This window comes from Lampetra planeri, chromosome 1, assembly GCF_965212315.1.
Source record: "Lampetra planeri chromosome 1, kcLamPlan1.2.h2, whole genome shotgun sequence".
NCBI lineage: Eukaryota > Metazoa > Chordata > Hyperoartia > Petromyzontiformes > Petromyzontidae > Lampetra > Lampetra planeri.
Window position 1 is genome coordinate 32,136,325 of NC_136107.1, and position 12,116 is coordinate 32,148,440.

The 12,116-nt window shown below is 51.4% G+C and overlaps 1 protein-coding gene across 1 annotated transcript; it reads left to right on the forward strand.

The window, feature by feature from the left end:
• The first annotated feature begins 203 nt into the window (after positions 1-203).
• Positions 204-5,714, forward strand: LOC144717188 (uncharacterized). Its single transcript, XM_078592578.1, has 2 exons — positions 204-225; positions 535-5,714. The coding sequence occupies exons 1-2, from the start codon at positions 204-206 to the stop codon at positions 1,566-1,568; spliced, it is 1,056 nt and encodes a 351-aa protein (XP_078448704.1). The 3' UTR covers positions 1,569-5,714.
• The last annotated feature ends 6,402 nt before the right edge of the window (positions 5,715-12,116 follow it).

Sequence of the window (12,116 nt, forward strand, 5' to 3'; positions counted from 1 at the left end):
GGTCCATACGGGTCGATTGTTACCAAGATTGAACTGTGAACGATAATCGATTCCGTAAACGATAATCATTCACTAACCGATTAACAACCCTTGACCCTTCAAACCTACACATTGGCAGGCGTGCAGCACCTCGAATCGGTCACGTGAAGTGAGGGCGAAACAAGCATGTCCGCTCAGTGATCACGTGCCTACCTGGACTCATAATGGCCATGCGGGAGCACATCCGTGCGAGCGTTGTAGATGTAAATCCTTCTATTAATCCACTGCTGGATGAGAGCCCCCCAGTCCCCCCCCCCCGCACGCCACACAGCTCGTGGGGTGTAAATCCACCGTACTTCATCACGCTGGTCTGTGCGTGGCTTGGTGAATGCGTAGATCACAGATGAACAGGGTGGTCCAGATGGCTTTAAAGTAAGGTTTATTTAAAACAAAAATGAATGTGCAAAGGGAAAACATGCAATGGGTCAATTCATTTGGGTTTGGGTCACAAGATACCTGGACCACTCTGTGTAAACTTCACTGCGGTGCCCTCAGCCGGCCACTGCGTGCGAAGGTCAGAGTGCCTGGCAGTGTCAACTCGGATGCAACGCCTCCTTGCGCAGGAGGCGACGGCTGCCGATCGGTCTCCGAGGCACGTGGAGCTTCCGGAGCGTCGACGCAGCCGCGGCGTCTCTCCCGCAGATGGCTCGCCGCTCGCCTCAAGCTCGCCGCGAGCGTCGCCCGACGGCGCCCGTGCCTCCCCCTCGCCCGCCTCCGCCCTCCACCAGCATCCGACACCCGAGCTGATTCTCGACGCTCACGCGGACGGGAAGACGACAACGGCGGCGGCCGGTCGGCTTCCCGCCGGGGGCGGCGGCGGCGGCGGCTTCCACGAGCGTGCCCTGGTCGTCCGCATGCAACGGCGCCACTCGGTGGACGTTTACCCACGCGACGGGCCGACGGGCTGCTCGTCCCGCCCTCCGCCGCCATCGCGGCCCTCGCGGTCGTCCAACAGTGGCGGCGGCGGCTCGAAGGTCTGCGTCGGAATCGGGTGGCGGAAAACGCCGTCGCCACCGTCGCCACCGTCACCACCGTCGCCACCGTCGCCACCGCTCATAACCGTGGTGGCACCGGGGGATGCCGCGGAGACCGCGGCGCGAGGAGCCCGGGAGGCCCGGCGACGCTGCATTTCGTACGAGTCGCTAGCGAGGAGGACGGGGACGCCGCCTGTTAGTCATCTGCTCCATCATCATCATCAGCAGCAGCAGCAGAATGAGCGTTGTCCCGACGGCCACGGGCGCGAGCGTGGACACGCACTGCCGCCGTTGCTGCTGGCTGTGCCCGGCGATGGCGGGGCGACGTCGCTGGCGCGAGGGCCGCGCTGCGCGGGACGTGGCTCCGTCGGGAACCTCTCCGAGTTGCTGCAGCTGAAAGCGGCGGCGGCGGCGGAGGCGGAGGATCCGCTGGTGAGGCCGAGGACGGCTTCGCTGGGTGTCAAGAGCGGCGCGTGCAGTGGGGCAGCCTCGGGGGTCAGGAGAAGCTTGGTGGCGGACGATGGGGAGAATGGCAGCGGCTGCGACGGAGTCTAGGTCTCCCTCAAGCGAAGGCAGCGGACTGGCCGACGGTGCTTGAGGGCGGAGTTGTTTTAAATCGAGGTGCAGCCGTGAACATTTTGTTTGGATTTTACTCAGCGAGGGTTAATATGCGTAACTTATTTGCGTCTCGGCGAGGTTCTACATTCGCGTGATCTCCTCCCCAGCTGTTCGCCGGGGTGAACCGAGCAAAAGAAATCGGAGGAAGGAATAGGTGTTGATGTTTTACGGGAGATTTTTAAACGATGGACTTTTGTCTGCATGTGACACGTCGCCTAAATGTAACGATGCACACGCGCGGATGTCCGTCTCGTTTAGCCTTATAGACTGTTGGGGGCAAGCGTTGTTTGCGAGCGCCTATTAATGCCGGCAAGGCACAAGCGAGGAAATGGCGGTGGCCAGCGACACGCATGCCGGGCCTCCTCTTGTCTCCTCATTGTTCTCTTCGATGATGCCACTGCACCGGGTCCTCAACTTAGGCCAGCTTTAAATATCAGTGTTGACGCAGCTGTTGTGCATCATGGAATGCCATCAGACCCAGATCATTGAGATTGTAAGGCGGTGTGCAAAACACACTCGTACATTGTCTTTACACGTGCACACACACAATTTCACACATACACACGTGTATATACGGTGCACACACACACACATTGCCTATCGGGCGGCACACAGATAGCTAATGTGTGGCTTTTTTAAGCAATACCTAGCACTTGTAAGTGCTTCCAAAGTCACCCCTATCAACAAAAGAAGAGAGACTTTGTTTAAGATGTGAAAAAAAAAATGCCGCGATTACGAAACAACACAAACCCGTCTCATTGGTCTAGACCCCAACGACAGCAGGGCCTGTGACGTCCCAGTGGTCGCAGGACAGGATTACGATTCCCATTAAGTAAATAACGCTTCGAAGAGTATTGTGCACTTTAAGTCTGCAATGTGTCAACTCGGACCACAGCACCAATGAGAGAATAACTCAAGTTGTAATCACTGGGTAAAAAAAAAACTGTAAATAAAGCAATTTGTATGCAGACGGAGGAGCGGAGAAGTTATAAATACAAACAACAGTGGGCATTTTCCTAAGGACGCCAAGCAAGTCAATTAAAAAAAGACCTGTCCAAGTCGCAAACAAATGGAACTCTTTCACGGAATTTCAACAGCGAAGGATAACTTTTATTTATTCTCCCCCGCTCCTTGTTCTTGATGCGTCGTCGTTTGTAAACGTGCAAAAAAATCCACTCCCGCGGCACCCTCTTGGCAGAAGATTTGCAAATGCTGCTTTGTGTAATACACCGGGGGACTGCACTTTGCGTGCCAGCGCGGAGCTCGAGAACTGAGCGGGCGCTGTGGAAGACTTTTGTCTGCATGCTGAACCAAAAAGAAACCACTCCTCTGCACCGGAATCCGCGTCCACCCTGCCAGCCACCCCCCTCCCATCCTTGCATGCGAAGTGCGTCGCAGAATCATCCATCGCCCACCGTCACACACCCCTCCCTCCAGCACAGTGTTGGGGTTATGATTGTTTTTTTTTTAGGGGGGGGCGAAGTAATCCGACTTCCCGACAGCTGATTTGCCCGAGGTTGTGGAAGTGATGTGACGTAATCCCGTCTACCATGGGCTATTTGCGGTGCTTGATGACTTTCACGACTCGATTCGGGACAGAAAGTCGCAGGTGGCCTCTCCCCGCTCGAATGAGCGTCGGGGTTGTGCTCGCCTGTGTCGGCAGTTCTGATGCAGCGGTGGAAATTCCACGTTTCCTATGGCAGAGGACCAGTCTATCCGTATGACAACCGCTGTTGACTTCGCACAAAGTTGTACCGATTTTACGATTTTATAGACCCCCCCCCCCCCGCGCCATCACCTCTTCCCAGAGAGGGGACGTGATCATTTGAGCCCTCGCTGGGATTTGATTTTAAGGCGCCGTTTGCATCACAGAATTAACGTCATCTATGCCACGTCTGGGGTCTGCGTATCGTGATCACGTGTGCATTATTGGCTGCCGCTGTCTCTGCAATAATCTAAGCTGCCGACCGCGGACGTTTTCCACGTCGCACGAATATGATTAGACGCAAATCATAACAAAAAAAGGTAATCGACCGAAGTAATGGCAGCCGATGTGATTACACGAAATCCGTTACTACACCCAACACTGACACCCTTTGCCCGTCCATCGAACGCCACGGCGGTCGTGACCGTGGGTGCTGATCGTGGGGTGCGCCGCGAGACGGTGGGGGTGGTGGTTGAGGGAGCGGTCGACGCAGTAGGCCTTAGCCCAGAAGTAATGCATGGACGAATGGAAGCATGCCACCGATTGAGAACGTCCTCGAAGAGCCGAGCGTTGTTTTCTTGTTGTTAGCGCAGTGGGGCAATGGGTAAACCGAACAAAGAGTGGACGGAATTTGATCAACGGTGGAATCGAGCTGTGAAGAATTGGATTCTTGCCACTCTCTGCTTCATGCGCATATCGCTAATGTACTCGTCGCAATGTAGAATCAGCGACCATCTTGTTTTCCGCCATCTGCCTGAATTTAGCGAAATAAGCGAGAGGGTGGCGGCGAGATGCACAACTCCCATAGTCGACACCTTCGCGTGTACCGAATGCCGCCCAGAATCCGTACACACAGAATGCTGCGACTATTGAAGTGTTGGTGTCTGTTCCACCCTTAAATGTGGGGCTGTAAGGAGCGAGAGGAGGTGCTGTAGGGGGATATACAGGGACTCCTCTACTTACGAACGAGTTAGGTTCCAGAGGTCTGTACGTAAGTCGATTTGTTCCTAAGTCCAACTTTACTCCTGTCGATTCTAAACATGTTGTATGGCATGCACACTAAATAGGGGCAATAGATTTAAAAGTTGTAAAATTCCCTGTAGATGTAGATGCCACTGGTTCTTCATGTTCTACAGATGTAGGTGCCACCACCACCATCTATTGCGCGGCGGTTGGACTTACGTATCTCGGTCCGAACAGGGCAACTGGACACACGGACCAGGTTTGTTCGTATCTCTGAAAGTTCATAAGTCGAGTGCTCGTAAGTGAAGGAGTCCCCGTATCAGAGATCGGTGGGGCCACGAATGCCTATGAAGGCGGCGCAAACGAGGAGCCCGTTCGAAGCCCTTGCTAGGCCATGAGCTTGCTCCTCGTTCCATAAACAGCGGAGAGGAGGCATTACTTTTGGGATAACAGTGCTGCTGTTGTGCCGGGGATGAGAGGGGAGGCACTCTGTAAATCAAGCATACGGAGTGCATCTGGATGCATTCGTTGATGCGTCGCCCGACTTGCCAATCCAAATGTGAATTGTTAACATTCTGGTATAACATTGGACATTCGCAATGCAACTCTAACAACAACATCAACAATGGTAATGCTTTATTTTAGCCTCCAAGCAATATGCAAGGATGCATTTACACCTTTCGGCAATGCAGCTGATACCTAACTTCAATTTCCATTCGCTCAAATGAGCATTGAGCGGTGCATACCTCTACGAGCGACCGCCTTCGTCATTAGAGACAGACATGGTCCCGTCATGCAACTGTGGAATTTCTACAACCGGCTCGGGAACTGCCAGGGGGGAAAACAGCACCGCCCATGCTCCTTCGAGCGGCGATGACTTTTGAGATTATTGCCGTGGTCGCACTCAAGACAATTAGCAAGTCTGCGGGGTTCGTGGCCTCCAAACGCTCTCATCTCCATTCGGGGCCCCATCCGATCAGTTGACTCGCCGTGCCTCCCCGCCTCCCCTTTCACTCCACGGTTTCGCCCACTCGTCCAGGGTTTTATCTCCGCACCACTGCATATAATTCTGGCATGTTTAAACGTTATTAACGCAACTATATTTAACCATCGTTCAACCTTGATTACAACTGAATGCATAAAGAGAAAGAGAGAGAGAGAGAGAAAAGTTGTCTTCCATGAACACGATCCGGCACTTTGAGGCTCCTGTACATAAGGACGCGAGAGTTTTAACAATGCCGACACGTTATACAGGTGCATCGCCTGAAACGTAAACGTTGAGCGAGAAGAATGTTTAAAAGGTTTGGCGATTATATGGCAAAATAAAATCTAGCACGCGGTATATGGGCTTATACAAAAAAAAAGTATGTGCGATTTATTTATGATATTTTAATGCAAACTGAATTAACTTATCAAACCAAACTTTTATAGATTATTTCGTGTCCCTGTTTATGATCTGCGCGCGCGTGCGTGCGTGTGTGTGCGTCATATGCGTGCTTTGTTTTGGTCATCCGAAATGAAGGTTACATTTGACGGTATTGCGTTTCACGGCTCCGTACTAATGCAGATGTCCACACGGTATTATTGTTTGAACACGGGGCCACTTTTTAAGTCTGCTGGCTTGGCACCTGACCCTGTTTTATTTTTGCTCAGAAATGGTTGAGCCACTTCTTTTGCCCTGCACCATTTGTTGTCGAGATCCCGATCGCATCGCTGTCACTTCTTGTCGTGGCTATTGCTTGTGCCTGTCCCCTCCATCCCTCCCCAGAATCTATCACCTCCAAAGCGCCTTCATTCAAGGCGTTTAACAGAGTTAAGATAAAAAACCGTGACTATATAGAATGATTTAGATACTACCAGGGTTGAGGAATGAAGGATCGCGATTTATGGTACATGGGGATCACAAAAGGGTATGGGAGGGATGGGAAGGAGTGGAGGGACGAGGGGAGGGAAGAGGAAGAGAATGGCCAATAGAGAAGAGGTGAGGCTTGAAGAGAGGGACGGAAGGAGGTTAAGGAGGGGGCGGGGGACTTATTAATCTACAGGGGAAGTTTGTTTAGTTGGAGGGGTGCAAGGAGGGAAAAGGACAGAAGACCTGATTGGGCACAGGGAGACGGAGGGACCGAGAGAGAGAGAGAGAAGACTGTGAACGAAGAGGACGAGCGGAGACGTAGGAGATAAGTGAGGCGAGACGAGGTGGTGCAAGGCGATAGAGAGAATGTAGAGAATATCGCCTCGTTCCTGCCTGTAGAGTGACACCACTATCACTCATTTCCACTGAATCAGTCTCCAAGTCGTCTTTACTACACCACCCCCTCGCCCCTCGTCTTAAAATCTCCCACTCCTATTTCGTCTCGCTTCACTCTGCTGCTCTCCCCAAGGCCTCTGCTCAGCGAGCACACCTCCAGGCAACTCTTCCACTGCCCCCACAGTCTGGAACTTCGTTACACATGGACATCCACAATGTTCACACCCACCCCCTTTACACCTCTGTTTATGGTTGTCTCTTTGCATGACGTGCCTTCATGTTTATGTTCTTATGTTACTGTCCCCTCTCCGCCTTGTTGTTGCTGCTTACTACTTTAAAAAGCCCTCGTTAAAAGATGTATTTCTCCTCTCCCCCGGTCTACTCAATGTCCATGGGGTCCCTGGGCTTCTTACTTTGACATCCTGAGGTGGTGTGGTTGTGTTTAGAAGCCCCCTGTTACGGGAAAATACGAATCAACAACAACAACAACCAGGTGCATTTTTTTTTTATAAATTGTTAATTTCCATTGTTCTTCTTGTATCAGTTTACAGAAGCGGTTGAATTCTGTTGTTTCTGTAAATAAATAAAGCTGCCAATTACCCCTGGGAAAAATCCCAACGTTCCAGTAGCAGAACAAAGTGCCACGACATATTTTTGGTTTTCAAATCTCCCCTCTGGGCGCTGGGCTCCCCCGTCGGCTCACGTGGAGATGCCCTCACAATGTGGTTGACAGGGTCGTCTATACGGGGTGGGGGGGGGTGTGCAGGGCCCGGGGCAAATCCCACACCGTGTGGATCCCATTACATCCGATAATCGCGACGTCGAAACGCGGGCCCGCCCCCCAAAGCGCGGTCGCTCCAATTCGCGCGTACCCAAGGAACGGCTCTGGTGGTCCCGGGGTCACTCGAGCGGGAGGCAGAGGTCGCAAACGGGTTTTGATTCCTTACCCGTACCCGGCCGCACCAGGGTCGCAAACGGCTACCCGTACCCGGCCGGGTACGGGTAGCCGGGTATCGGGTAGGGTACGGGTATCGGGTACCCGGTTGCGACCTCTGGCGGGAGGTGAGGACTCCAGCGAACGCCGCCATGCCACTGGAGGGCGCTAGAGCGGCACCGTTCCGTCCGCGCGAGAAACGCCGCGGCAGCGACTTTCAATTCTGACTTGCTCACGAACGAAAATTCATAAGTTGGTGTTGGGAGGCTTCGGAAACACGCGTAGATACGTTTCCCGCACCCAGTAAGCATGCCAACGTTGGGACAACGTTGGACCAACGTTGCTGCTGGCGGGACGGGGCCTCCACTGATCTCCTGTTGGGGCGTTGAAATAATGGTGCAACGTTGCCCCAATGCTGTTCCTACGTTCGTGATTCCTGAGCAGTTATTGTGTGTTTTTTTGGTTGTGTCTTTAACCAACTGTAAAATGATACTCCACCACGTAGGGGTTTTTTTTTATTTGTTCCAAACCAACATCATCATCATCAAACGCCACATTAAATGGGGGGGGGGGGGGGGGAGGAGAAAACACCTACGTCTTTATTTGCTTGCTTTATCGTTGTCGTTGGTGACTCATCTAAGGACCATCGACCCGGCTACCCTCGAGGACTTGATTTAATCACGGGCTGCTGGAACCCAGACTCCAGCAGAAGCCGGGATGCCCGCGGTGCCAGCCAAATTGTGTCCAGGAATCCAACCCATGACTTCAGTGATGCTGGCTCATTGTACACTGGCACAGCCATTCACGTGTCAGTGAGCCAGCCACGTCACGTCAGCCCACTAATTATATACCCGTCCCCACCACCACCACAATATGTTTTAAATTGAAATTCTGCTGTGGTGTTATGGTCAGCACACGGGTACTTGCAAGGCAAGAGATCATCGATTCGATTTGATCTCCTGTTGGGCCGTTGAAACAATGTTGCAAGTTTATTTTTTTGCTTTAAAACCCCTCTCCTCTGTCCACTCAACAGTGTGAATGGGTTCGACACACCACAGTCGATTGACATGTCACGTGTAGTTGGGGGGAGGGGGGGAGGGACGCGCACACTCCCACCTCTCTCTCGAGGCTTCTGTCGAAATGCCCTCTGGAGGCGCTCTCTACAGCTGACTCCAGTGGAGCCCCCCCGTCCGCCAGCAGCAGCGTGAGCAAGCAATTTCAAGGGCTGTACCTTTATCTTTTATAAAGCATCCCCCCCCCCGACCCCTCCCATATTCGACAAATGAGCACGGCGGATCCGGCTCATGTGGTTGTACTGAGAGTGCTGGGCGGTGTTGCAACCTTGCACGGACTCCCGAGGAGAAATCTCGTTTTGTGAAGCCGGCCCGCGTTCGTTGTCGCGTTCACATCTCGTTGGTTCAGTCTCAGCATGGTTCGACAAGGGATTCACCGATGGGGCTGCATCAAGTGCACCTCACTTTGCCCGCCAGTGTCAGTGTTGCTGCACCCGTGATGTTTTCAGTGCAAGCAAAAGTGCAATAAATGACCCGGCGTTGTGCGTGTTTATGCCACTGTTATCGCAACACTTAACGAAAGAAAAAATATAACCGTAGTCTTTGTTATTCCTGGTAATCGATCGTTGGTTTACTGTGGAGTTTATTTTTGTAATCACATTTATGGGTTTATGTTCATCCGTGTGTGCCACGTTTAAAGATACAAAAAGAAAAACTATTGGTATGCAGTGTCAAGATTTTGTACGCTAAGCTTTGTAAGCGTATGTGACTCAAGAAAGTTCTAGGCAGTTTTTAAGAATAAATAAAATTCACCCCTATACGATTGCTTTACATGGTATACTCCACAATTATTGCTGTGCACCGTGGAGGGCATTATGGAATGAACCACTGCATATGGAGGGGGTGAGGGTGTGTCACGCTTGCATGAAAAGATTCCTTGTACACTTTATCACCCGAAACACCTGCGACAGTTGCTATCATGCGACTTTGAATGCAACAGGTAGTAATTTGTGCAAATTTTACAAAACACAAAATGCAACCGTTGTTTATTCCATCCACACTTACATTTCGTTAAATGATACGTATCAGTGTCCTTCGTTTAGACAAGAGCTCCTTGAGATTACTTGTTTTTTTGTAAAGAGACCTTATCAAACGTTGATGTGCGTCCCACACGAGCGTCGAGCAGCACTCACCTCCACTGGCAGTGCTGGCCCGAGGGTGAGACACTGCGCACTGCTTTGGCAGGGCCCAGGCTATCCGTTAGGACAGCCACCGCTGCCTTCCCCACAGCGCGGTATGTATGTGTAGTGAGTTCAACTGAGTCGCAGACGTACTCTTTGGAGGCAACACATGTACTTATACCAACACAAAGGGGTAACTGCCCCTTTACCAGATAACAACCTATGGTGGTGGACCCCCAGGCTAACTGAACTAATTACTCTGGGAGTAGCTACAACGGACAGGAACCCAGCTTGGGTCCAGGTCTACATGTTGGTGACTCTTCTCTGACTAGAACGTAGATTCTTCAGGATAACCACAACAGCCGTTCCCTCCTGGGGGACCCGGCTTATATCCTCCGTGGCGTGGCTGGCTCCGCCCTTAGCCACGCCCACCTTCGAGAACCCTCGAGCAGGATCTCGGCCCTGACACATGACCACCCCTAGCTCCCACCTGGGGGCCCTGTGTAGACTTTACCGGTCACGTGTCCTTCGGGGTCAACCAGAGTGCCATGGCCCTTAGTAACCCCATTCCCATGGCCGGCTCTCTCACACCCTGTCCTGTAGGGGTCGGCACTGCACGCAGAGCGTGGTGCCATCCAGCACTGCCAGTCAGCGCTCACCGAGCCCCTCTAATGCCGGTACTGCACCCACATATACGTGGTGCCTGCGATGTTAACACATCGCCTCTCTAGGGCCGGCATACACAGTGACATCCGCGATGTCACTGCATATTCATCAACCGCGACTGACGGTGGGCTGAGTCGATCTTCACCTGGCAGGCATTTACATTTAACTCTGAATTGCGAGTCGAGCCCTTATTTGACCACAGCAATTCTCAGCCGGCTTGGGTTATGGGCATTTTTTTTTTCAGCCTTCAACTCAAGCACGTGACATCCTACATCCACAAACGATGTTACGGCGTCTTTAACATCCACTTCGTAGCTAATTGCTAGCCATTGACAGAAGGTGGATTCAATTGAAACGTTTAAACTGCGTGTCGACAGGCGAAATGGAGTAACTTATAAGTTGCTTTCCCAGGCGTGGTGGCGGTGGAGATGCCTGTGATCCAACGCTTTGGGGGCAAAGGTTAAGGGACCACGTCGAGATCTGTGATTCTCCCAAACCCGCGGGGGCTTCGAGGTGGTCAGGAGATGGTGACACAGTCACCCTTGTTTAACTATTTGACTATTTACAATTTTTTTATTTGCCAGGTACGGCACACTGAGCTGTATAGCGATTTTACAGAAGCAACCTGGCCACAAACGATAGCTCAACGAAGTGGCTTGTCATGTGGAAATTTATAGCAGCCAATGCTCTGAACGCATGTTTCTAATTCTGGAGGGAAAAACCGGAAGAGCCGGACAAATTCCACGCGACCACCCGGAGAACATCCAAACTACAAATATAGAGGCATGCGGATCAGGATTGAACCCACGACCTGTAAACCAGACGAGGCAGTTAACATCTCCCCACTGCTGCGCCCCTTAAAGGGGGGGGGGGGGAATATAACATATCAGGGAAAGCGGGGGGGGGGCAGTGAGGAGATGCGTGAAACAGTCAATGTCACACAAACGCTAAACGTGTTCTAAAACGGAAATGAGTCGTTTGGACTCGGTGAGGCTTTTATTGGAAACATAACATCATAATCACCCTATTCTGCCATTAAATTCTTAGCACGGTCCGCATGCATCAATTTTTCAGAGGCCAGACGCTTCTTGGAACGTTTTTTTAATCCTTCAGCAGCTTCCTAACATAATTTTTCAAAATAGCAGCAGCCGGCAGCAGTTTCAATCACCAGGAGGACCAATGCCGGTAACGATCATCATCACCAGCCCCTGAAATTTAAATTGGTTTAAATTATATAGGACATGTGGATGAATGGAGGAAGCGGTGGTGGGTGGTATGGTTTGTGTTGCTCTAATGATACATGGGACATGCAAAAAAAATGTAGGAAATTAATTTGACAAGAAGATTGGAAGGCCCATAATCAACGGGATGGGAGCACTTTTAAAACTGATTTTGAAATTAGTGAACGCTTTTGCAAGGGAGATCAAACAGACGATTGCCGTGAAGTATTGCAAATCGTGCTGAAAACGATTATGGAGGCTCAATGGAGGCTTTATTTGAAGAAGAAAAAATGTGCATTATCACGGAAGCATTGTCAGATGGTGATAAATTAGGCGCAGCAAAACAATGAATGTCATGCAAAAGAATATGCAGTAAAAGAAAAACAAGGCATCCCGTTTCTTTACTAAAACTAAACTATGTTGATTTTACCAAGTAAGGCCCACAGAGCTATAGCGACCTGGCCACGAAAGATAGCTTAACGGAGTGGCTTATCGTCGGGACATTTAATAGCCGCCAAAGAACATTAAAATACCACACAACAGGGCAGCCCATTA

What these genes read in the sequence shown, in the direction of transcription:
- LOC144717188 (XM_078592578.1), top strand. Translation starts at nt 204, where the DNA reads ATGGCCATGCGGGAGCACATCC. An exon ending in GGCCATGCGGGAGCACATCC is followed by an intron (nt 226 to 534) that starts GTGCGAGCGTTG and finishes CGGTGCCCTCAG; the next exon opens with CCGGCCACTGCGTGCGAAGG.